Below are 27,416 nucleotides of genomic sequence, written 5' to 3'. Positions count from 1 at the left end.
GGAGAGAGGCTCCAGGTGTGAAGCCAACAGGACCAGAACAATGTTTATAGAGAAAAGAGAGTTTAAAGCTAAGGTTGGATGGCCTTGCCTGGATTCTCAAGGCCTTTTATTTGCCTGAAGCAGCCTCAGATAGGGACAGGGAAGAAACCATTAAAGGTGGTGATGTCCAGCAGCCACTCAAAGCTTGTTTGGACCAGGCCCGGCAAGCAGAAGAGTGACGTATTGTCCTGTCTGCTCACCTCTAAATTTGAACACTGAGTCAATGTGTAGGTCCACGGAATATATAGATTCACTTTCTGGCTTCTGGCCTAGAAAAGGCTGCATTTCCGTTGTTGTTGTTCAGGCCTGCAATTGTTCTGAAGCTTTTTTGTATGCTATTCATCTATTTCTGTCTTATTGACTGAGTCCTTTCATACTTGACCTAAGAGTTGAGTGCAACCCAAGCTACTCTGGTTATATTGTTATGCTAAATAGAAAAAATAATAATAAAGGAACTAATATATACTAAGAACTATTCCAGATGCCTTGGCATATATTATTTCCTACAATCCTTATATATAGGCAGAGGAAATGGTCTGGGAGAAGTCAGGAGCCTTGATCAAATCCAAAAGGTATGTCAGTACCCAACCCTCATTTCTATTGTACAACAGCTGAAGTGCATAGTCTATGCTGATGATAACCACAAGACTATTTGTTTCCATCCAAACATGAAAAAAGAGCACAGGCACACAAAGTCAGCAGACCTGAATTTGATTTTGTGTTCTAGCTCTTTCTAGATGGACAGAGCACTTATTCTCTCTTAGAATCCATTTCCTCAGCTATAAATAAGGAGAGTAATACCTATCTTCATGGAATTGCCTATGAAAGGTAAAGGATATAACCCATCTATAAGTATCTGTAAACTCTAAAGCTATAATAATTAAATATAATTCAGATAAATGCTAAGTAATACACAGAGCATGGGATAATTTTTGACATAGGCTATTATTGAATTTCCCACCAGAATTTAAAAGAGATAAATTGGCTTTGTTTATCATTATTAGAGAGAGGGAAAATAAAAACTAATTCTCCAAGGCAAATTGTTCTGTCACCTCAGAACAAGTTTACATTCTTTCTAGTATATCAGTGGTTTTAAAACTTTTGTCTCAGCACCCCTCTGTACTCTTAAAAAAATATTAAAGACCTCAAAGACCTTTTGTTTATGTGGATTATGTCTATTGACGTTTACTGTATTAGAAAAGAAAACTAAAAATATTTTAACTATGTACTTACTAATTCATTGAAAAATAGCAATAAAACACTCGTTACATGCTAGCATCAATAAAATTTTTTAGCCATTTTTAAAAAATAGAAGTTTTAGTGAGAATTGTGGCATCATTTTACATTTTTGCAAATCTCTTTAATAGAAGCGCTTAGTAGGAGCAAACTGAATTCTCTTATCTGCTTCTTCATTTAATCTGTTGCAATACATTTTTTGGTTGAATATAAGAATAAAAATCCATCTTCACACAAATATGCAGTTGGGAAAGGAAGGCGTATTTTAATAGTCTTTTCAAATAATTATGGATATTCTTCGACATTACACCAAAACTTGACAAATGTCATTTCTTCAAGTTTAGTAGCAATGTGGAATCTAAAGTGATAACAATGAACTTTGTGTATTTTTTACATTAAAATCCATTGATTTTCCTTAACTTTGATTGGGTCTTTAACTCATGCATAGTTTTGATAACATGCCATGTATGGGTTATTTGGAAAATATTGGTTCACTGAGTTATTTATATCTTCCAAATGTTGCCGTACTTCATTATACAATATCAAAAAATTCTTCATCAATATCACCGATCTTATCCAGAAATGTCTTTAACTATTGAGAAAGTATGAAGCTTATAGTGACAGCTACAAGTTTTCCAAAATTCTGTTTCATTGAAAGTTTGAATTTTGGCAACAAATATCGTTGGTTGTTTTCCTTGAAATGAAAGGTCTCTCCATTTATTTGGGGGACAAAAATGCCAGATTCCCAAGTTTGAGTAACCGTAATTTGTCTGTCAGTCATTTTTTCAAGTAAATGGCAGTACGTTTATTTTAAAGTGGCTAGTTCAGTTCCCAACTAGTACAGTTTGGTGTCACCAACTTGACTTCTGCTAAGATGCTAACAGTTTTACCCACTGTTGCTTTTGCATCACAAATGCAAATGTCAACACAGCAGAAAAGGTAAATAACATCTTAGCACTATTATGAAAATGGTTTTAATTTCATAGACCACATGAAAGAATCTTGTAAACCACCAGAGTCTGCAGACAAAACTTGTGTGCTAGCATTGTCTCTTAAGTGTTAAATGCATTCTTCATTCTGATGGTTTCCAGGATTTCTTAAACTTTCTTAACAAAAACTGTGAATGTAAGGTGGATTTGGATGTGTGAGGTAGATATGGATGTGTGTTAACATGAAAAGATATTCACAATATATCGATGAATAAGAAAAGTAGCGTTTACGCTATAGTCACAATTAAGTCATAATTATATATATGTAAATATGAATATATTTATTTATATATATCAACAAGAGAGAATAAGGTGGCTTATGAGTAATGGAAGTAATTAATCTTTTCCTTTTTGCTATAGAGCAAAAGTATTTCATTACATATTTACTAAGCACCAACAATGTGATAAGCACACTTCTGTACTTTTAAAAAAATTTTTCAGTGTTTCTTATTGGGAGAAGTTGCTGCTTTTATAATTTTACAAGGCTTTTTCCATTTAGGGCACGGTACTCTCCATGGTAACTTTGCTGTTCCTTACGAAAGCCTTGCTTCATCTCTCTTTAAAAACCCCACACTCACCTACCCAGGCCAACTTCACAAGAGTGCAGAAGTCTTTAAAACACTCTTTGTTAAAGTCTATAGCTACTTCCAAAGATATATTTAAAGTAACGTATTTAAATAATATCAGTATACACTTCACTTGGGGGTAGTAATCAGAGGTTGCAAGAAAAGTCTTCAAAGGAACCCTTCCAGTGCTATTGAGTTGATTTGAGCTTCATGCCCTTCGTCACTGAAATTTCTCTGCTCTGTGCTGTTCAAGAAGTCTTTCTCACTGTCTTTTTAAAATTTTATGATGACCTCTCTAACAGAAGCATCTAAGATTTGGGGTTTGATTCCTAAAGAGGAAAAAAGGAAAAAATGCAAAGATTAGAATTGCAGATGGAAGAAGCCGGTCGGTCTTTATCTGTACTCACTGAGATGCTGGGACCTTGTAGAAAGAAGTCCGCTCTGTGGCTCTGAGGTTTGCTTACATGTAGTTAATATCCTTCAATATTTTGCATGTAACATGTAATTATTTTTAAATATTAATAACAAAAGAATGTCTCATTAAGTGGCAAGAATTCTGAAACTTTGAGCAAGAAGATAAATATCATGGTTGAATCTACCTTGCTTTACCTTACGTTACTCCAGCTTTCTCCCATTATAAAGTGTTATCTTCTAAGTTAAAAACAAGTGAAATGCAATGGAAGTGACTGTTGTTGGTTTTTTTTAACCAGGCTCTAAATATGCCATCTCAATTCTTTTAAAAACACATTAGGCTTGATGATATCCCAAATACACTTGAGTAAATACATTTCTTTTCAATATCTTATACTCCCTGGGCAGTTCAGTTCCTAGGTTTGCATAAAGAATTCCTGTTGTTGAGGTCCAAAAACCACAATAAATCCTTTCAGATGCTCTGCTGCACTGAACAATTTCACACTGTATTCTTTTAAACAGACTCCCTTTGTTTTTGTCAAATAGCAAGAAACTACAAGAAAAGTTTAGATATTGCTTTAGGACTTTACAGAGTCCAAAAATATATATCCTTCAGTAAGTGCAAAATGTTTTCCTATGTTAGTCAAATTACGTTCTTTCTCTCTAGTTATGTCTATGTCTCAAATGTTTTTTGTTTCATTGAATTTTTCCTAAAACGATTTTACATATCACTAAGTTAAGGAGTGCCTAGAATGTGTCTGTTGTAGACTCCTTCACTGCTAATTTAATTCCTGACTACAGAAAATACGGATGCTTTTATCACTTATAGTAACCAGTATTGAAAAAGCAATCTCATGATACACAAAGTGATGAATTAAGCATGTCGTAATAAAATTGGTGTATGGTCAGCTATCTCAACTTACGTTTTAACAGCTTCCTTGGCGGTCACACACCCACCGCTCCATTAGCCCCTGACTGCTCTCCTTGCCTCCAGTCTTCTTTCCTCCAATCCATTTCTCACACTTGCCAGAGTGGGCTTCCTAAAGCACAGATTTGATAATATCACTCTCCTGCTTAAAACCCTGCAGTAGCTCCACACGGCCCTTAACATACAAGTGTAATTTTCAAGACTCCTCCTTTCACTCCAGCCTCACCTGGGATCACTCCCTCAAACCCCAGCTCTGTTCTAGCCATACCATCCTTCTCTCAGAAGTTAGAAGGGCCTACCATCTCTTGCCTGTGGTCTCCCCTCTGTATCGCTCTTCTGCATGCTTACTCCCCAAGCCCACACACACCAGCCCCTCTGCTCTATCTGAGTGGCTTCTATTCATCATTCAGATCCCAGTGTCTCTTTAAGGCCTTCTCTGACCTTCACACAAAGTGAAGTCCCACAGCTTCTTTCAGGTCCCAAGACTGCTCTGTCATAGGCTCTTCAGGTTTTTATAATTTCTTGTTTAATTACCTCCCTTCCCCAGGAGGCATCAGGCAGGGACCATGCCTGCCTGTGTGCTCTACAGCCCCAGAATTCAGCACATTCATAGTAGGTGATCAAAAATACCTGGAGAAGGAATGAGTGAATAATGCAGCCCCTGACCTCAAGAAGCTCACGATCTAGTGGTAAAGTAGACCAAAAGTAATGCAAAATCTGTTTCATTATCACCTCACACACCCAAGTCTCTTTTTAAAAAAGAAAAAAACAGCAGATATTGTGAATCTGTAGAACGTATTAAAAATAAAAGTTTAGTAATGCACTTTTATTGTAAAGTATAAAATACATAAAATGTTTAAAGTACAAGAATAAAATGAACATACTCCACACTCATGCCAAAGAAAAATAAAATTACCGTATTTGAGAAGCTCCCTCTATCCCTTATCTCATCACAAAATAAGGGAGGTTTTATAGTTGTTTATTTTTTGAATACCATTTCTTTCTTATCAGCTGATTTAGTCATATGGAATTTCCTGTAAAAATCAACAAAGTGCCAAAAATGTGATGTGTATTCGAATGCATTTGTGCTTATTTTTTCCAGTAATGGCTGTCATATTTGCTGAAAATGTCAGCAGTAATCCCCTATTACTATTTTTGTGACAGTAACACAGAAACATATTGATTGTATCTACCATCCCTAGTGCTAAAAGAGTGATCACACATCCGCATGAAGCAACCATTGTTCTAAACTAACATAATTTTGCCTAAGCAAAATCATCAAGTACTTGAATGTCCAACTTTGTCACACACTCTACGTTGCATCTCCTCAAATTAAAAAATTTTGCCTTCATGATTCAAATACACAGTTTCTAGACATTAAACACCTTTGTACTTGAGCCAAGGATTCACAAAATATTTGAGTTCAGGTGGTTAGTGACAATACTTTACAGAAATGAAAATTATTTAAACTTTACCTTTCATTATAAGCCACTATATTTTTCCCCTCATTAGCAGCAATATTTTTCATATCAAGCAAGATGTTAGTTGATGTTTGTCATAAAGTACTGTATGCAATTGGCTACGTGCTCTCTGGACTCTGATGTTTTAATCTTTTAACTGATTGTCACATGTCCAGTAGATAAACAAGCTGTCTGTGGCCCAAATATTTCTTGCCCCTGTGTATCCTGCAGCTTAGAAAAGCTCCCTCAGCAAGTAGTTGCCCAGAAGGCCTCATCCATGAAGAAGATGGATAGGAACCCCAGACCTGCCCTCCCTCTAGGGATTGCCATGTCTTATCTGTAATGTTGTCATCAGTGAATTTAGAAGCCACTGGAGAAAAGGGATGAACAAAAGAAACTATAGAGAGACTGATGGAGAAATGACAAGAATTGTGTGTTGAGTTAGGATTCCTGAGGTTATCAAGGCCATGGGGGAGAAACCAGAGGTGAGAGTAAGGGGCCATACCGCCAGAAAACATTGTCACTCTCAGGAATAGGAAAGATTTATTCTAAGCTGTCATGGCTGTGAGGAGATCCATGTAAAGAAAAATCCTCAAAAGTTATTTGAGCCATCATAGAAAAGCTGGTTATAAGTCAATCAGTCACATAGGTATATCTTAATGGTAAACAACTTTAACTTTCCGCGTGGATTTTATGGCTGAAGCACAAACTTTGGGTTGACTCTTGTCAGAAACAAAATTTCATAGACAAATTTTTCTCAAGCATGTGTCAGTGTCAAAGCAATGTATGAGTTTAGGGAAAGTGTGAAAATAGAGGCATAATATAGTTGGGAAACAGAATGCTCACAGAAACAGCTAGGTTTTTCTTTCCATTTCATTAAAGTAAAAAGATTGCTGTTTGCTTTCAAAAGGGCATAGTACCATCATGTTCAGATCAGCTGTTATAATGGAAGCCAGCGGCAGGTGTGCAAGGCCAGGTGCACAGACTGCTAGTGAGAGGGAAAAGAGGCCACTGGAGAGGCCGATATAAGCACACCTGTGTTTGAGATGGTAGTAACACGATTCCGTCCCCCATCTAGTAGGGCCGACTCGTATAAAAAGAAGAAATGTGTCAACAGGGATCAGAAACAGAACATCAAGTAATAGTTTTAGTTTAAAATAGACTATTTCTTATTTTTTTCAAGCTGCAAAGATATGGAAAACATAGTTTACCCTTTTATGTGTTTTTTTGGATGAGGGACACTTTTTTTATGTGATAGTAGTGTTCATTTGCCATTTTCATGTCCAAAATAATGTCATTTCTCTTGGGCTCTTTACCTAGCTACATCAACAACCACTCCAGTCCTGCCGTTTGAGTGATGACGTTAAAATTGCCAAATGGGAGTACTTGTTAGATTCACCTTGCCTTGGAAATAGTGCCAAGAGCAGATAAATGCCAAGAAATCTAGCAGATTAAAATATATCATTTTTCAATCATTATTGTCTTCAGCAGGCAGAAAATAATTTTTAAATGTTAGTCATTGCATGCTATACCGCTACATTGACAGCTTCAAGAGCCGAGTCTAGAGGAAATGAGAAAATGATTTTTATAGAGACAAAAACCTTCCAGATGAAAGCAGTGACTCAGAATTTTCCTGTTAAAAAGGACATCATTTTTTGTTTTTGTTTTCTCTTTGAATGTGGTTTTGTTTGGTTTTGGGGGTGAGGGAAGGTTAAGAAGAGTTTACTTATTGTCCTCCAAGTTATGTGGAACGTTGCTGAATCTGACATAACCGAAATTTCAAGTTTAGTTTTTGTTTTCTGTCTACTTAATCTCGGTAAACCACCCAAGTACTGTTCCTTAGAGCATATGCAACCCCTCCGAGAACGCATTAGCCATCCTAGCTGTGTCCTGAGGCTTGCTACTTTTGTTGCATGTGCCAGAGGTAAATACTTATCATCTAGCTCAGAGTAAAGTGAAGTTGTTTGCAGGAATCATTGATGATCAAAGGATATGAAATTGAGGATGTGGTGATTAGTATCAACTGGAACTGTCTGTCACACCATGGATTTGTCTCAAAAAGTTGAGTTGTTTGATCACTAGAACTATAAAAACCCCAACCTTTTGATCAGAAATCCTCTTCCCTAATCTTAGCGATAGGACCCATCACTAACACTTGAGGCTAGAAATGTAGTTCACTGATTTCCTTTTCAAATGCAAGCAACAAAATCAATGAAGAGGAACAAATCCTGAACTTTTAGTGCTCTTATTTTGGAAACTTACTGAGCCAATGGTTTTGCTTTGCTGAGTTTAAAAATTAAGTTAAATAAAATAAACCTTGAAGGAAAGAATGCATAGAAATGTGATGGCATGTACTAGACTTTAAAAATATATCACAGCAGATAGATGTGCAAAGAAGCAAGTATAATAAAATATTAGTGGTAGAATCTAGGTAGTAACTATCTAGGTGCTCACTGTAAAATTCTGATAACTTTGCTGTATGTTTGAAACTTTTCATGGTAAAATATTGGAAAAGACATAGGAAGGTACATACTGAATATTGAATTTGCTTATTTAAGAAAATGTCATTGCACAATGACATAAGATTGAGTAATCTTAATGGCTATTTATGTTGGAGAATGCTCATCTTTGGAAAATAGAAAACACTTTTAGGAAGATTTATAAACTCTTCAGGTAATTCTCTTACAGACCAAGAGCCACCCTAAAGATAGGTTAGCCAGCATAAGGGAGGGACTGTGAGGCCATAGTGAAAATTGTACTGTATGCCTGCCATTTTATTATTCAACTAGTAAGTAACTGGAGTATCTATTTTCCCAGTTAGATTTAGCCATACAGTCAAAAAAATGCTAAATATCTGGACATATGCATATGACTTAAAACATGGTTTGAAATGCATCAACATATTTGTTGTCCTTGTATTTGTTTTCACCCAAGAATATACCTTTAGAGCTGAGTTTGATTGCCATATGTTGTTTGCCCAAGCCCGGCCCAAAACTAAAAAATTGCACTCTGTGGCTATTTTGTTTAGCATAACATGATCACAGTTGGGGGGATAAATATGACTGTGAATGTTTTTTAAAAAGGAAAAAAAAATAGTTCTTGAAAAATGCCAGACTTAAGCCCTTCTGCAAATGATTTTCTGTAATGATGACATTTTTTCTTCAGAAAGTTGATTTCCTCCAAATATAAGAAAAATAAAAGTTCTGAAAATTGTCTTTGTAGTTGTTAAGGTGATTACTTTCTATTTAAAAGGTCTGTCCAGGCTTATGTCCTAAACAGGGGGAAACTCTGAACTTATTTCAGGCCTTTAGAGACACTCTTCCATCTCCCTCATTTCCTGTTTTCTTTTCTCATTGTTTCTTTGGCTGCCACAGCAGTGGTGTTTGTGGCTGTGCTGACACTGTGGATCTTTAAAAAAAGAAGGGACATGGGGCCAAAATAATGTCAAAGGACTGAGAAGCTTAATATTATAAGGGACAGTCAAGAGGAAAAGAAGCATATTAAATGCAATAAACAAGCATTTGCTCCACCATCCTACCACACTTGCCACAAGGGACAGAAGCAATAACTGCAGCAAGAATCTCTACATTTAAAAAAAAAAATAAGCCATTATTCCTCCAGAAACATAATAAAGGAAGGGTAAAGCCCTGACCTAGTCGTTTTTCTGCAAAGTAGACTTTAAATGAGTCTTTTCAATGGCAATTTTATGGATCTCTCAAGCAATCACCTTTTCTTTACTTTTTTTTTTATTATAAAAGAATTCATTCTTATTTCAAAAAGTACTCCCAAGTATAAAGGGAAGACATAGATCATGCATAATTCCATCTGCCGTAGAAAAGGACTTTTAATATGTGGTATATATCTTTCCAGATTTTTCTTCTATAAATATATGTCACATAATTGTAAATTTTAAAAGAGAAACATGCAGGTTTTCTCCAAAAAGACTTTGTTCTTACTTTCTTGCTTCATGCATTAGCCCACCTCACCCTCTGGTATCTACATTTTCACTTTTCTTGGTAGTTCCTTTTTGAACTATAAACATACTCAATACCTTTACACAAGGGAATGGGGGAAAACTATAATAACTTTCCCATTATTCTTTCCCTATAATTTTTGTCTTTCTACTAGCATTCTTGCTGCCTCTTTCCCCCTTCCCTTTTTCTAACTGTGAGTAAGAACACTTAACATGAGATTTACCATCTTAAATTTTCCCCTTTTCATGCAAGCTTTCCTAGGGGAAAGTAAGTCCTTTCTCATTACCTTCACTCCCTTTCTGCCAATTCATTAATTTACTCTAATCTTGCTTCCATCTTCACTACTTCTGCTGTTCCTAAAGTACTTGACGACTTCCAAAATGCCAAATACAATGAAAGTTTGCAGTTCACATCCTTTCTTGACCTCTCAGCAGCATTTGACACTGTCTAGAACTCTTTTTCTTTCAACTGCTTCTCATGGTTCTCCTCCTACATCTATTGACCACTCCTGTTTAGCCTCCTTCACTGGGTTCTTTCTTTGGCCCATTCTTTAAATGTAACAATTCTCCAGGACTCTGGCCTTAGTCCTCATCTCTTCCATCTCTACATTTTCTTCTTTAATGAACTCATCCACTCCTGCAATTTTAATTATCCCTAGCAATCCATATGCCCTGCCGTGATCTCTCTTCTAAGATATAGACCCGCATATCCAAATGGCTGACTGGATCTTTCCACTTAAATGAACTTTCCAAAGACACTACAAACTCAGCAAGTATCTTCTTAGCACATCATCTTCTTTCCCAATCTTCCTCCCTCTCATCAATGCTCTCTCTCTTCAATTGGTAGTAACACCATTTAATAGCTGTAATAGTATAAATAACAGCAAAGACCTTTTTTGAAAACAGTTGGTACAAACTTGAACACTGAAAGAAGTAATATTTGAGTTTACTTTGACATCTCAGTCAATTACAAGTTTCATTTTGGGCTAATTTATACGATTAGCTCTAAAGAACTGCTAGAGAATTTGATAATTAGGAGCCCATTGGTGACTGTCAAGAATGCAGTTATAGTAGATTGCAACCTGATGGTGACTGGTTTAGAGTGAAGAGAAAGGAAGGAACTGCTGCTGGTGAGCATGGACCACTCCTCCACGTTTGACAGAGAAGAGATAAGAGAAGTTAAATGAGTGTCTTTAGGGGAAAGCAGTTGTGACGAAGTCATATTTCAGAACAGAGAAAACTGAGCAATTTTGCAAGCTTTGAGAAGGAAGGTGGTGAAGAAGAAGGGATTGAAGATAGGGAAAATAAGAAGGTAGCAATTGAATACTGACAGCCGTGAGGAAGAGAGTAGGAAGGTGTTTGTTTCTTTTGTCTATGTTATTTATTCTTCATGTAACATTGCTTTAATAAATTCAGGTTTATCATTTATCATTCACTGCAGTGTTGGATAAATAATAGTGAAATTTTTTAGTATTTATATGCAATCTTTAATCTTTACATTTATTTTGACATCTGTAATTAGGCAAAAATTACAATTAAGGCTAATTTGTACAACTAACTAAATCATGTATTCCTTTTCCCTTTCAAAATTTCCTTTATGTATTCCATTCCTGATGAGATGAAGAATCCTATTTTTTTTTCCTCTCCAAAGACCCAGTACATAGTTGGGTATTCTAGATGTAAGTCCTGCTAGTTCTCTGTGAGCTGCTGCCACAGCATGGCTGCTGACAGACTAGCGGTGTGGCACTGTGTCTGGGAACCGAACCTGGGCTGCCAAAGCAGAGCACACCGAACTTTAACTGCTAGGCCATCAGGCCTGGCTCAAGAATCCTTTTAATTCAACCCATACGGAACCAGCATCTTTCAAGTAAAACACTTACTTTTTAATAAACTGTTATTCTAAAATGAACATAGGGTGCTTCATTTTTCAGGTCTCTCTCCCATTAGATTCTGTTGTTGTTTTGTTGTTGTTACTTACTTACAAAATTTTCTTATATAACATATCCTCTATCTGTGGCCATATACTGTTTTCCTATCCAGTTTCCAAGTTTTATGGTTTATATAATTCAGGTGAATAAACCCACCTTTCTGTTCTACTTTTGCGGAGGGGAGAATAAAAGGGTGGGAAGCAGGAGGTAGCTAGGGTTGAGAGACGGTGGAATGTCTGCAGAGAGGAAAGGTTACCAGTTAAGCTCGATGTTCCTAAGAAAACTGCAGAGCTGATTCAGTGGTATTAAAGAAGTTATCAGCACTAACAAAGAACTAGATGGTTTTCCTTCCAGTTACTCAGAAAGGATTCAGAATGGAGCGTGGAAGATGGGAGATACTGTGTTTGGGGTTTCAGAGATGGGGTGCTTATCCTGACCTGAAAGCTTCTTACAGGGAGTGAAGCATTCTCAGCAAATGATGGCTGTTTCCCTTCTCTCTTTCCTCACTTCTCCCACCTCAAAGTGCTCCCCATTGTAGCTGCACTGCACTGATGCTCCCCCCTCAGCTGCACGTAGGTGAGCAGAGCAGAGAAGCAGCTATCAGCAGGCAGCATGCTAAGGCTGAGGTGGTGAGGGGCCTAACCTTACTGCCTCAGTGGAAACCCTCAGCTCCAGAGTCGGCCAGGGAAGGTGGGAGGAGCACAGGAAGTGATTACCCTCTGGCTTCTCCTCCCACAGAAGCCCTGCCTCCTCACGCTTGGACAGTGGAGAGGTTAGCTTTCTTTCTCCTTCTAGTTCAGTCCTTTGGCTAATGTGAAAGACCACGCAGAAGCTATGGAGTTGCTTTTGGTGCTTGACAAAAGTGCATAGATAAGAAGACAGGGATTCCTGGCTGGGAGGAGGGAGGAGAGCTGAAGATCCCTGCCTGTACTGGCTGATCTAAGCAGGCAAAGTGGGAAGCTGAGTGCTTGAAAGAGGATTATGCTCGCACTAGAAATAAGCAGTAAGTGAGCGAATAACCATTATGGCTTAGAAAACGATTAATCCCCCAGGGGTTATGGGGTGAACTAGAAAATAGTGCTTGACTCTAGTGTAAAACTGTAAGGCTCCTGACTCTTTGTACAGTTGTGTGCTGTTGGGAGACTAGGGGCTTAAGTACTAAATCAGAGCTCTAAATGCCTCCTCCCACTCTTGGAAAATGCCAACTTCTACTTACAATAGTTGGGATATAACCTCCTTTCCTGACCTAGCCTCTTTCCAGGAAAGTGTCCCACTAAGTCAGATAAGGAGTTGAGCTTAAATTGGAAAAGTGGAATTTGGTATTGGTAGAAATTGCAATCTTGAATTATGTTCTGTGAATGCTGACACGTTATATCAAGTAGCAGTGATTTGCTAATCACAGGAAAGTCTGGGGCAGGGCATTAAAAGGGGAAAATTGAAAGCTTTTATGACAAAGAGGCTGAGCAGTCCATGTGCATGGGATGAAATATAAAAATGTATATAATTAATAATAGATGGATTTTTTAAAAAAAAGTATTAAACTAGAACAGGAGTCAGGGAAGGTAGAAATACTTGGACGAAAATTAGTTAGAAAAGAAGAAATTTTAGTTTCAGTGACTTTCTGTGCTAGCCAAAAATTTCACAATGTTTACAAAGTCAAGACAATGATTCAGGGATACTTCGATTATTGTCATACATTATAAATACTGTTGCTGGGCAAGATCTGTGGTTCTCTGGTCAGCAAGTTCTGGCAATGAAGTCACTGCCGCTGGGGCAAAGAATTCTGGGATGTCTGACAGTGGAATGGATGGAAGGACCCACATTCCATCTCTACTTAATGTCCTTTTGTCCAGAAATCGGGTCATGCAAATGAACTACTTGGTATGTATACAGATCAATATTCGGAAAGGCATTTCTAAATGTTTTGCATTAGAGGGTCTCTGGACAATATCTCATGGCAACCAGTGGACTAAAAGGATGCGAAAGCAAAGTGATAGGAAGGACATTGGCTTGAGTGAAACCGACATTGTTCGTTTTATTTTCCATCAATCCTGAAGTAGAACCTCAAATGAGGACAAGATTAATAATAGAGAGAAATACTGTGGTCGTCTGTTCTAAGTGGCTAAATTCATTAATATATGAATGAGAAATCAGATTTTATTTATGCATCCTAATACTTGAAGATTCAGAAATCTGTTACAGAAAAAAAAATAGAAGGTATGTTTACCAGGGAGGAAATGTGGAAATCTGATCTTGAAATGTAGTAGAGGGAAAAACTGACAAGAATTGTGTCCCACAGCGTAGAGAAGATTTATATCATGTTCGCTGAAGGATATAGCTCTTCTCCTGAGATGGGGATCCTAATATGGCACAATAGGTGCAAACATAGGAAATATTTTTAATTCCCTTAATTCTAGTTGATGTAGTTAATACCTAAAGCAAGGATTATTTTTTTAAAATAATAACCTTGGACTACAGCTAACTGTGTAGTGAGTTTTCTTTTCCTTTTCATACTGGTCCTCTACAGAGGTACTATGATTTCTAAAATTATGAAGAAGCAACCTGTGGTTTCTGGTATTTCCATCAGCCAGTGCATTGGGAGAAAGAAAAAAAAAACACTCAGACATATTCCCTTGCCCCTGTAGCACAACAGTAAAATGGTTGTCATGATCTATGTCCTTTTCTAACTTTACAACTCTTGCTATGGGGGAGATAGACGGGGAGTGGTCATTGGAGAAAAATAAAAGACAAAATGCCAATAAAGTGCATTTTAAAACATAATCTGTATTATTCCAACTTTTCGAACTACCTATGAAAATTATTTTATTTATCTTTTTAAAATTAGTTCTGAGTTCTTTTTTCCAATGTTAGTTTTCATTGGATTTATAAGCCAACATAGAAAATCTGAAGATTTGTTATCTGAGTTGTGTAATACTTGTATTATTCTTAAGAATATATAAGAGATTAAAATAAAATATTTAATAGTTGAAGTCTTAATCATAGTACAGTTACTCAATACAATTTCAGTCTTTAAGAAAAACGAGCTGGGACTCTTGAAAGAGTTGCTTATTTATCTCAAAGTATTAAAGAATCTTTTCTGAAACAGAATTGAAAAGAGAAGCATAACGATATTCAGAAGAAGATTAAAGGCATGGTTTGAATGAGAGAGGCTAAGCAAAAATACTTAATGCGTAATTATAAGCCAACAGTTGAACAATAAAAACATTTGCTGTTGTCCGTGAGAGACTGACATAAAGAATGATGTATTATGACTAATGAACAAGGCTAAGTAATGACTTTTGTCTTTAAAAAGTGTGAAGGGGGAATTAACATTATTAATGGAAAGAAACTAAATGATCATTTAAAATTATTCTTTCACAAGAAAAGTAAAGAAAAAGGATATGGAAAACTAAGCAGTGATGAAGACCTCGAAATAATTGTTGATCAAAAGCAGGTAAGTGAACGCTTCCATACATTTTCTACTGTTGCACTGTAGATTTTTGACAGCTGAAGCCCTTTGAGCATTCAGCCCTGCCCTGGCCGCTGTATTAGCCTGTCTAACTGAGGCCTGCATAACGGGATAGATTTTGAGAGCAGCTAAGCCTCCCCATATAATGCCTCTGATCCACTGACATCTGCATAATGTCAACATACATGTTCTATATGTAAGAAGGATGAAAAATAAAGCAGAACAAGAATAAGAGATCTTTTGGGAAATTAAAAGCCCCACTTGAAAAATGAACCAAACAACAATGATAATTTGGTTGGAAAAAAAAAAGATTTAAACAAGAACCAGAAAGTATATTATTTTGAAAATGAGAAAGTCTGTCATTAATGTAAAACAGCAAGTATGATTTAGAGGGAGGGGGATAAGAGACTTTAAAAAACTGAGAAGTTTAAAACATATATATTGCCAAATTTACTTTCTCAGAGTGTCTGCAGTAAGTTTACAGATGATTTTTAAAAAAACAAAAAGAAGCAGCTATTTAATATTCTTTAATACTGCCTGTAATTTAAGAAACGTCCAGCTTGGACTTTATATGGGCCCATAAGGTGAAATGAAAACTGCTTAATAGACCATAAACAATGACATACCAGGTAATGGAAGGTATCCAGCTCCTGCCACTGAATTGGCATTAGTCCTTGACATCTTTGTTAATTATTGGGGCGACGAGATAATTGCATATCTATTTACTGTGTAAGTGGTGCTGATTCTGAGGGTGATGTAAGCTCAGGTGGAGCTAGAAAAATAACTCAAAGGGATCTGAGCAGATGAAGAGGTTGGAAAGAAAGCAGTCACCAAGTTACAGAAAGGCAAGTTGAATTTGGACAATTTCCTAATCACGCAGTAAGTTCGTTTTGCATCACAATGATTACATTAAAGGAGCCACTGTGAATATTTCCGAAAAAGAAAAAATGACCACCAGAAGATAGCAACCAGAAACAGTTGACTTAGAGTCCTGCTTATTAGGCCTGGAATAATTGAGGTAACTGAAGTGATCTTCTGGGAGAAACTGGCCAAAAAAAGCATTCTCTCCGGGAGGTGCAGAATAGGGCGATCTTACAGGGTTCACTCAAACTGCCTTCAAGTTTTTCCTGCCTTGTCTTCACTCTCCTACTCCAGAGGGAATCGGGGTGGGATGGAGAGGGTCTCGGGGCGGGGGGGTGCGGGTAGGAGGTGGCCCTGTATTTCTTCTTGGTGCCAAATTGTCAGTTTAGTTAATAAAATAAGTGGGGCTGAAGCCTGAGTGCTCTGCTGGGCTATCAGCTATCATTTTAACTATGCCACATTAATTACTTAGGTTGCACAGTCTGCATCTCCCACAGATCCTGCCTGTAGACTGGAATTCTGACTGTAGGACTGGACCCCCTGGCAAATGAGCTAGTAACATGTGTTTGAGTATATCATGTGAACACACACACCTACACATTTCTCTCTTAAAATGAAAAGTTAATTTTTTAAATTTCTTCCTAAATCATGTAAAAGTTAAAGTTTTGCTCTTTTTTGGTACTTTAGTATCATCTTACCCCCAAAGCTACTTTTCTTTTCTTTTTTTTTTTCCCTAAAGCTTCTTTTTGTTTTAACTAAATTTTGGGATTCAGAAAACTATAAAAGTATACATTGACATCTTTGAAGTAGAAAGCCCAAGGGAGTCGTTAATCTTTTTTCCTGATGGCACCTTTCCCAACATTTATGTTGTTGTGCCTAAACACTTTTTAATAACTGTTAAGGAATCTTTAAAAAAAGGAGAACCAACTTTCTTACTTCTTCAGAAAATAACACTTTCCTTACCTGGAACAAATGAAGGAGGATTCTGTTTGCCCTGTCATTGTTTATCTCTGTAGTTATCATGTTTCCTCCAGTGCCATCGCACCAGTTGGCACCAGTTGGCAGTGACCCAGCGTTGCTGAGTCATTCATGTCAAAACACGTTTCAAAAGATGAGTAATTATGAATATGAGTTGGCTTTGGTGTTTGCTGTTGGCAGCAAGAGTAATCCATCCTTTTTGGGAAGGTTTATTTGGTGTTGATGTTGTGAGCAAATACTAGTTTGAAACAATGACAATGTTGATACTTCAAAGTAAAATATTTGAAAAAACACTCTAATTAGTCTTTATAATACTACAAAAAAAATGTTTCCCATGTTTAAGAAATCAACATTAAAAGTGTGGGTGTGTTTATGTTTGTAAAATACATTTGTTGAATATGGCTTCATCTCACAGATATTATCTATATATTTTGGGAGGAATTTTTACGTTCAATCTATTCTCCCTACATCTTTTCAGAAACATGGTAGAAATTTGTTAGTCAGTCTTCATATAATTTCAAACAGCTTTTTCTGTAAGTGGTGCCAAAGAAAATCTAAAAAAGATAAATAAAATAGTTGGAGTGCTGTGATGAGCACAAGTCTGCTAATCTCATTAAATCTGTCATTCGGAAGAAGCTCTACAAATGCTGTGCAAGCTGTATGCCATTTTATCAGTCATGTAATTTGAAAGTCTTGTTCTTCCACGGAAAGCCCACAATTTTGCTTGTATAAGCAAATTAGTAACAGAAGCAGCACAGAGTATGTGGATTTTGTTCTCCCTGCCTGCCTGCATTCAAGGGGGTAAAAGGTAATTTTTCCATTATTTCTACAAGAGAAAAAGTAATTTTGGAATTTTGTAAAGTTTTATTCTTAAAGGCAGTATTGTGCTTCTCTTTTTGTGATTTTTTTTTTCCATGAGGGTGATTGGCCTTGAGCTAACATCTGTGCCCATCTTCCTCTATTTTGTATGTGGGACGCTGCCACAGCATGGCTTGATGAGTGGTGTGCAGGTCAGTGCCCAGGATCTGAACCTGCAAACCATGGGCTGCTGAAGCAGAGCATGTGAACTTACGCACTGCGCCACCAGGCTGGCTTCTCTTTGTGAAATTTTATTGGCAAAATTTATTTGTGATGCATATAAAAACATTCCAGAGAATTCTTAGATTGGCGTTGATGTCCTAAAGCAATCAGTGTCATATAATATGTACTCACACACATACACACACATCTATAGTCATTTAAATATAAATGTATCACATTGGCTTGGAGTTCATATTTTTCACCAGAAATCCCTAGAGTTTTCAAACTTCAAGCATAGGAAAGCAATCAAAGGAAATGTTATTGAATTAAAACCTTAATGCCTCTAAAACCCAGACATTTGACAGAACTACATATAGATTTCATTATATACATAATTATATCTGTTCTATAATTGCATCTGTTGTATAATTATATATAATACCTATTATACATAACTATAATAAAATATATACAATTAATGAATTCTATATTTGGCTTTCTAGAATATTGAAAGAGAAGTTTTAAATATATATTTTGGATCATTTTTGTTATTTATTAAAACATTCTTTTCTGATTGGAGGGGGTAGGTCTTGTTTAGGAATAAATTTCATGTAAAATTGAATTTCCTTTTGAAGTTACTGAGTTTTCAAGGTGGGAGTGGGGAGTAGGTGGTCAAGTACCTTGTGTAAGGGATTAGAAACATTATCCACTTTGAATAAATGTGTTCTATTTTTAATGATTGGAGTCAGCTTAATTCAAGGTTTATGATATGCTGAACCGAGAAAGCTTTTTTTCTAAAATGTTTGCAAATTCCAAGGAGACTTAAAGAAAGTAACAAAGACTAAGACAAAATTATAGAATATTGTAATTATATGAAGGATACACTTAGAGGTACAGCATTTCAAAAATGATTTTAACAGGATACTGTGGATGCAGTTGGTTATGGGACTCAGAGTTGTAGCTGCATATCCTTCAGTGAAATAAAGTGGGGAAATGTCAAATGTCAGCCAGTTACAAGGGGAACAAAAGTACAGAGATCAGCGCATTGGTTCTCAAATTTCATCAGCCTCAGGCTCCCCTGGAGAGCTTGTTAGCACACACACTGCTGGGCTCCACCCTGGAGTTTCCAATTCTGTAGGTCTGGGGGATCCAAGAACTTTCATTTCTAAGTCCTCAGCTCCCACTGCTGGTTCCAGACCACACTTTGAAAATTACTGGGTCAGAGGAAGCAATTATTGCAGTTCTAAGGAAAAAATAAATATATATGACTTGTGATAAATTTGACATTCTTCAGCTGGGCACTACCTGGAAATCTAAAAGCTAGAATTCATAGACGTCCGATGTAATGATGCTGAAAACAAGAAAACCACAGCCATTTACAACCAAAAGTGCCTTGAAAGACCCAGGTTTGCTGTCTGACTGAATTCCACTTGGTAGCCTTGTGATCTTGAATCTGTCTGAGGTATTTCCTTTTATTTGTGAAATAATACCCTGTCCTTCCCACCTCCTAGAATTTCTCTGAGAAGATAATTTTGTACAAGTGCTGTATAAACTGTAAATCGTTATGTCATTTAGTCATCACCACCTGTGTTAGTCTGCTCGGCCTGCCATACAAAATATCAGAGACCAGGAGGCTTAAACAACAGACATTTATTTCTCAGAGTTCTGGAGGCTGGAAAGGCCAAGATCAAGGAGCTGGCGTGGTCGGTTTCTGGTGAAGCCTCTCTTCCTGGCTTGTAGATGGCCACTTTCTTGCGTATCTTCACGTGGCAGAGAGAGAGAGCTCTGGTGTCTCTTATTATTATTATTATCATTACAGCCCCACCCTTAAGGCCTCATTTAACCTGTATCACCTCCTTGCAGGCCCTATCTGCAAGGAAAGTCACATTGGAGGTTAGGGCTTCAGCATATGAACTGGGAGAGGCACAAACATTCAGTCCATAGCACCAGCCCACAACCCCAATTTGGCAAACAGGAACACTGAGATCTAGAAAGTTGATTCTAGTTGCTCTGAGCCCCTAGTTAGGTACAGAGAGGGCACTGGAAGCCAGCCCTCCCTGGATTGACACCCAGTCCAATGCTCTACCACCCCACCTAGCTCTCTACAGTTGCCCGTTACTGATCTTGAGAAGCTGTCTTGCTTCAGTGGTCTAATTATATAAAATAACCATCTACTAGGAAGTGTCGTAATTGGCCAATATTTCTTTACTGAATCCTCACAGGGATAACCTTTTCTACAAACCCTCCTTAACCATTTACTTCCCTCTTGGCCCCTATGGCTTTGTTAGGAGAGAAATGCCCTTCAAGGCAAATGCAAACTGAATCAGAGCTGAAAGGTGGTTGTTGACATCCACTCGCCCCTGTCTTTCTTCCCTACGCAGCCACCTCACGGAGGGCCTCTACCAGGCCTGAGAAGCCCCAGGGAGAGACCTCACATTCCTTTTTTAGCCCAAAACCTTTCTGAGAGTCTCCTTTTGAATCTGTAGGGGAGGCCAGAGCAGAAGGCAATGGAAACTAGAATTTCTGTGACTTTCCTCTAAAGAAAAAGAAGAGACACAGGAGAGCTGTCCCCTTGTGTTTCCAATGACACGTAAACATTTGAGTGGGACTGCAATTCTATCCTACTGGTTGTTGAGGGAATGAATCCTGAAGAGGAAAATATAGGCCAGTGTGAAAGAAAAATGGAAGAATGAGAAAAACAGATTAATGGGAAAAGATACCCAGCTTCCTTCTGGTACTGACAGATAGTGTGGTCATACCACCACCTAAGCAGCTGACCTGAGTCTCAGATTCATCATAGTGAAAGGGGTGGGCATGACATGTGTCACTGCCTTGTTGTACTCGGCACCATCTGGCCAGTGCTTTCTTTGCCATATCAATGTGCTTACTTAATTTAAATATAATTCAGATCCAATTTACTTCTGAGGAGACTTATAAAGCATGAGACCCTATCTCTTGGTATCATGTATAATGCTCTCCCTTGGTCACCAAGGTCATCATTGGTCACCAAGAGCAGAAACCTCCTCTAGAGCTGCAGAAAAGAGACAGCCTGGTCAGCCTGGAGGTTCTGAAGCAGGAGACTCTGAGATCCTGAAAGGACAATGCATATTATGCAGTCATTGGTTGCCTGGATTACGTGCATGGCAGAGATAGGCTCGTTAGGGATTTCCTCAGGAAAGACTGAGAGGTGAGACAGGGTTCAATGAAAATAAGCCGTATTTATTTGTGATGAGAGAGACTGAAGCTGTGCAGATTTCCCGTAAACAAAGGTTCACTGCCATAGACCGATCAATGCCATCGTGTCTGCAAAAGTATTTATCATCAATGAATATTGCACAAGGAAGGAGGAAAGTTTTCCACTAAGTTAATTAGAAAAATTACTGGAATAGAGGCATGATTATCCTGTGATTTGTTCCTCAATATTCCCCGTTTGTGTGAAGTAGGACAAAAATAGTTCTGAGTTACTGGTAATGTAGGGGTGGAGGGGAATCACAGTAATGCAAAGTATCTTACTTTATATTTTCCTTGTAAACCCACAATGGTGAGTTTATTATTTGCTTAACTTCGTGCATTTCAATTTAGTGTACTGATTCCCCTCAGCGCCTCTGACTCTAGGAAAAACAAAAAGGGCAGGCCTAATATCTTAATTTCAGAATCTTCTGACGTGTTGCTGAGATCTGAAGGTAGAAGGCCAGAAAATGCAGAGGGTCACTCTTCAGGGAGTGACACAGAGGCAAGCAGGAGGGACCTGCAGTAGGAGGTCATCATCCTAGTTTCTAGTCTTGGCTTTGCCACTTACTGAGTGGAAGACTTTGGAGGGAGCAATTTAAGTTCTCTGAGTTTCTGTTTCTTCTTCTGTGAGATAGAATGATACCATCTGGCTTGACATCTGTGGTGAGGTTCCAATGGGGATACCCCTCTGGAGAGCCCTGTGTCCAGCTCAGTCTGGAATCCAGGGACACCGCTATTTTGTTTCATGCTCTTGCCACCAGCATCTCGCACTTCCTGAATGTTGAGTTTTTGTTGCATCACAGCATTTTCACTTTGCTTATTCCCACTGCTTTACTGCTAAGCATTCTGCGTGCCTTCTGTGGGACACTGTTAGATAATCCAGTCCAGTGCATTTTCAGGGGTGCTGGCCCCTCTGCCACTGCACCTGCTGGACATTGTGAATAGAACAAAGTTGTTACACAGTGGTTAGGAGCAGGGCTTTCACAGTCAGGAATCTGAATGAAAACAGGCTATAGCCACATAGTAGCTATTTTACCCTGGGAAAGTGAACCAGCGTCTCTGAGCCTCAGGCTGCTCTGCCATAAAATGAGGAACATACTATCTGCTTCCTAAAGTAGTTGAGAGAATTAAATAAGTTGCTGTTTATCAATGCTTAGCAAAGTGCATGGCGTGTAATGAGTGCTTTACAAACGGCAGGTACTCGGGTGGGTGAGTGGTGGGAGTTGATGGTAAAACCCTTAAATGTATTAGCTGTAGAATCCCCTGGGATTTCTTCAGGACTGAGTTATAATAATTCTAAATATTGAAGTCTATTCTGAACTCATAGATACAAATGCCTCCTTGGATCAGTGAGGTACAGAAATGAGGGGAAGAGACTGCATGTAAGAGAAACAGGGAGTGAGGGGGACAGTGTCATGTTCTAAGCTGGCGCTTCTAGAGGAGGCAGCACCTACCGGCTCCAGTTAATTGCTAACTTGCTGGAAATGAGCTCAGTGTCACCACATACTAACTTTTCAAGAGAAGCAGTTAAGCTGATGCTTTTAAAATGTTTAAAATCAATTAAAAATTTTAAAACAATGCGTAGTCACACAAAACAGTCCGGGTTTATATACAGCCCTAGGGTTCCCTAGGACTATTATACTTGTGAGACTCTGGGATCAAAGCGGAGTAGGATGTTGACGTGGACCTGCTTTATACCCTCCCTCTTGAAAACCGACCTAACCTCACTGTTGATCTGATCAAAATAATGGATGTTAAAGTATAATTGTCAGATGGCCTTATGTCCCCCAGGAAGTTCAAGTTCCTCAAAAATGTAAAAAATCCTCATCGGATAAATTGAGTAGGGCAGATGTTTATAAGCAGAAGATATTGCTGACATTTCTACCTATTCAGGACTTTTACCACCTTCTATTCTTGCCAAAATATCATCTCAGTGAGTAGATAAGGTACCAGCCTTGTTGAGTAGCAAGGCCCCAGCTTTCTTCCACCTGTCCATCTTCCCCGGTTTTCCAAACAGTAATGCAAATCACAGGAATCAGGCAAAAACCATAATCACCAAGAGAGAGACCATGAGCTACCACCTCAAGTTCAACAAATATCTGAAATGCCATTATGTATCTTTATTTTAAGATATTAATGTACAGCCTATGTTCATTATGTGCAGCGTAAGATAAAAAACTGGACTCTCAAGCTGGAAAAATATATAGATGTTAAGTAATTTTCAAATAGCCCATGTTTCTTTCTCTTTAATCTAATGGGAAAAAGTGCTGGCAGCATGTTTAGTCCCTGAGAAAATAAATACAAAATTGAAATGACATGAGCTGACGTGCTGAGTGAAAAATGATGTGATATGTGAAAATAACAGCCAGAGACGGTAACACTGAAAAGCAGGCTCAGCCATTTGGACTACAACTTGACAGGAAACCATTCAGCCTTTCTCTGTGGAAGATTTGTTGTGCTTTTACTGGTTTTGTTTTTGTTGTTTTAGGTTGTTCATTTGATCAATATGAGAACTGTAGACATTAGAGCTAGAAGGAACATCAGAAGATAATCTAATCCAGTGGTTGTAAAACTGTGCTCTGTGGAACCCATTTCCAGCCATTTGGAATCGAGGGTGGGTCCACGTATGTGGTCCCACCCCTCGGAGTGCCAATGAGCCCTAGGTGTGCAGACAAGCTTTGTTTGATGAAGGGGTGCTGCTCTTAAGAAGTTTAATTATATTGGTTCTAGTTCAATCAAACAGGTTAAGTGAGTCTCAGGGGATAGAAGTAGCTTGGCTGTGTCACTAGGTTATTTCATCTCACAGGAAATTTTAGAACTTGGGTCTACAGCCTCTAGTCTTGGATTCCTTCATCTACCCCTATAACTGCCTTTCTAAATTAGGCCAGTTCTTATCCTTTCTTCTAAACTCCCTCATGTCGGTAAGCTAAACATACTCAACCAGCCAGAAAAATCACTTGAAGAATGAGATCATTTGGCCAAAAAAAAAATACTATGATGGGGATAAATAACAATTGTATTGAATGATCATTTGTGTGTGTGTGTGTGTGTTTTCTAGATCACAAGATAGGAAGGAAGTGGTACTCACTCTAATTGGGGGTAGACCATGTGAAAAATTAATGACTAAAAATGACGGAATTATAGAGTTGTATATTTCTAGTGCGTATCTAAATCTGTTACATTTGTCTGATAGATTTTTATGAAAGAATGTTTATATGAGATGCTTCCTACTTTGTAAAGAGGTTTTCACAAACTTTGTGACAACTTCCCAGTATATATCAGGGTGCAGATAGTCAAGATTTTAAAAGTGGAATTTGAATCTCCTAAGATGCTCCTAACGAAATTATCAGTGTTTCCTCCATGTTGAAGCAGACGGCTTTTCTACTGCTCATCTCTCGGGTTTTCTCCACCTGGATCAGTTTAACATCTCCCTTCCATTTGGCGGTGAGGATTGTGAACCGTGCCCACAGTTCAGCATCTAGCTTCCAAGACCTTGCATTTTGAAGCGAGCAGCCAGCACTTTTGTGTAATGGCTCCTGCCAGTGAACTCACTGATTACTGATGGGATCAGTGTGTATTGTCATAAGGGCTTTGAAAACCAGTTGTGGGTGGAAATATTTACACTGAAATGATTTATGTTACAAATTTAAAATCCGATAAATAAAAATGACAAAGGAACAGGCAGACCACTCAAAAAAATTCTTCTGATTCTGGTACTTAAATAGCAGAGAGAGTTTCAAGAGTCGACTTCCCTTCCTTCTCTTCCAACTTTGGACCTAGCTGCCTATGCTCTGCCACGGCCCTGACCTTGTCATTTCTGTGCTTGTGCTTATATTTCTCTCCTACCCAGACTTTGCACTGTATGTCTTTCCTTTTCTGCTCAGCCCCACTCTCTGATCCCCGTGTCTGGAATGTGTCTCTTATTCTGACACTGCATATATAAGGTTTGACAGAGACGCAGTTCTTGCAAACCTGCTTTTTTTTTTTTTAATGCTCCATTGCTTTCTTCCCTTTCTCCAAAACAACTCTATAATTCTGTCATTTCCGTTTTTAGTCATTAATTTTTCACATGGTCTACCCCCAATTAGAGTGAGTACCACTTCCTTCCTATCTTGTGATCTAGAAAAAGCACACACACACACAAATGATCATTCAATACAATTGTTATTTATTCCCATTATAGTATTTTTTTTGGCCAAATGATCTCATTCTTTAAATATATGAATAAGTGACTTATTAAAGAAATGGTGAGAGAATGTACCATCTCGGCTTTGTGCTGGATGTTCTGAATAGAAAAAACCATTCATTCATCACTTTTTTCTAACAAAATTACCTCATTTGTATAATTTGTGAATAATTAATGAATTCTTGTTGTAGAAAAACACTCAGCATGGAAGTAGTTTTCTTCCAGTCAAAGATGGTCCAATTATCACTTCCCTACACGCCCAGCTTCTATCTATAAACTTTAAATGTGCCCCCAAAATTGACACAGTTAATTTTTGTGAACTATAGGAGTAGTTTCTGAAAAAATGAGTGATGGTGCATCAGATGATGGGTTTTTTAATCCAACTATTTAGTACAGAATAAACCAAATTGAAGCCACAAACAGGCTTAGATATTCTTGAATTTTTAAGCTAAAGATGTAGAACCTTAGAAATTTCGCATTTTAAAAAAAGGAAGCAGTTTGTCTTTCACTAAATCAATGAGTTAACTTACCCTTCCATCCAAACTCCAAGGAATTTGATTTAAAATCACCCCCTTGTGGGTTTATGAACCACAGTAGCCATGCAGGACATGCCCTGTGGACCCCAAAACTGCTTGGTTTAGTGCCAGCGTGCAGGTGGTAGGCACTCAAAACATGGAGAGAACTGATACTTCTCATCATTTCCCAAATAAAATGCCAACTCCTCAGTTGGGCTTACAGGGCATGCGTGGTCCAGTCCCTGACCACCCATTATCCTTATCCACCGCCACCTCGACTCCATGGCCCATTCATACTGAACGACTGGAAGCACCCCAAGTGTGCAATGTTCTTCCTTCATTTTGCCTTTGCCCTGTGTATGCATACACGTATACGATATACATCACAAATCTTCTGATCAATATCCCCCAGGAGTGGAGGGGTATGGATTGGAGGGAAGGAGCCCTCCTCACGGTTCTGACTGAGACTTGCCCCTTTGAGAATCCAAATGCTAAGAGAAGAGAGAGAGAAGAAACAAGTCCCTCTTGGCTCTATAGACGAGCAGACTTCTTAAACCCTATAAATGTAGGGCAAAATGAGAAGGGAAAAAAAATTCAAAACCAAAAACAGGTATAAAGCCTCTTCCTGGAAAGAAGAGGGAGCAAATGGAGAAACAGAAAAATCTGAAAATACATTGTTTATAGGAATTTGGTATGTAAACAATTATGTATCTTCTGGGACTTGGTTGTGGGAGAAAATATTTAGTTGTATTTAGTACGCTTATACCTCTTGTGGTTCTAAAAAAAAATGGGCTTGATTCTGCCCTGTTCCCAAGATCCGTCCTTCCATGTGCTATGCAAGGAAGAGCAGTGGAGAGCGCTGCAGAACCAGCTCACAGGACGCCGGCAACATTTCACTTTCAGTATTCAGGGGCGACAACTAAACAGAGAATCATATGTTCAAAAACTGGTTCTAAGATAAACTATGTGAACAAAATTAAATTGTCTTTTCTTTTTCTCTATTATGAGATGAAATAAAATAACTTCAGGAGGAAGTTACATGGGATGCTGCTTTTGAAAAGAACATTATCTCGATGGAAATGATCTAAACTTCTGGTTCATTCTCTTATTTTACAAAAGCTTCCTGACAGCCTGTTTCTCGCTAGGTGTTTGCCAGGTGCTGGGACACAGAGATGACATAAACACAGTCATGGCCCTTAAGAAGCCGACAGTATGGTACAGACCTTCTGTCAATAGACAGTTACGGAGCTGATGCTGCAAGAGAGCTGGAACCAGGACTCCCAGGGAGCCCTTGGGGCCCTCAGGACTCTAATGTGTGCGTTATTCCATAATCACGGTCCTGAAAGAGTTACAGAGTCTTTCTAGTGCTCAATGTATTCCCAAGATAGGACTTGGGTTTGGGGAACAATGACCAAAGATGTTTTTAGAGCTTGGCTGCTCAAAGAGAGATTCATGAAGCAGCAGCAGCAGCATCACCTGGAGCTTGTTAGAAATTCATAATTAGTCCCAGACTGAATCAGTCTCTGAGAGTGGGGCCCAGGAATCTGTTTTAACAAGGCTTCCAGGGGATTTCTATGCACGCTGTGGTTTGAGAAGCACTGTGTCAGATTATTCAAATTTTTAATG

General features: G+C 38.2%; 1 protein-coding gene across 18 annotated transcripts in view; it reads left to right on the top strand.

Annotated features, from left to right (window-relative positions):
• PEX5L (peroxisomal biogenesis factor 5 like) overlaps positions 1-27,416 on the top strand; it is a 213,101-nt gene that overhangs the window by 44,376 nt on the left and 141,309 nt on the right. For 3 of the 18 annotated variants that reach the window (XM_023623346.2, XM_070243290.1, XM_070243289.1), the window contains exons 1-2: positions 12,330-13,411; positions 14,913-14,984. The exons of 7 other annotated variants lie outside the window; for them this stretch is intronic. In XM_023623346.2, coding sequence (XP_023479114.1) covers positions 13,319-13,411; positions 14,913-14,984 — 165 coding nt within the window. In that variant the 5' untranslated portion in view covers positions 12,330-13,318. Of the gene's footprint in view, positions 1-12,272; positions 13,412-14,912; positions 14,985-27,416 lie in introns of those variants that run through there. 8 more of the 18 variants (XM_023623343.2, XM_070243288.1, XM_070243293.1 and 5 more) reach the window with 7 other exon arrangements.

Source organism: Equus caballus, chromosome 19 (assembly GCF_041296265.1).
Source record: "Equus caballus isolate H_3958 breed thoroughbred chromosome 19, TB-T2T, whole genome shotgun sequence".
Taxonomy (NCBI): Eukaryota; Metazoa; Chordata; class Mammalia; order Perissodactyla; family Equidae; genus Equus; species Equus caballus.
The sequence above is the reverse complement of the archived record's forward strand: the minus strand, read 5'-3'. Positions and strand labels throughout refer to the sequence as shown.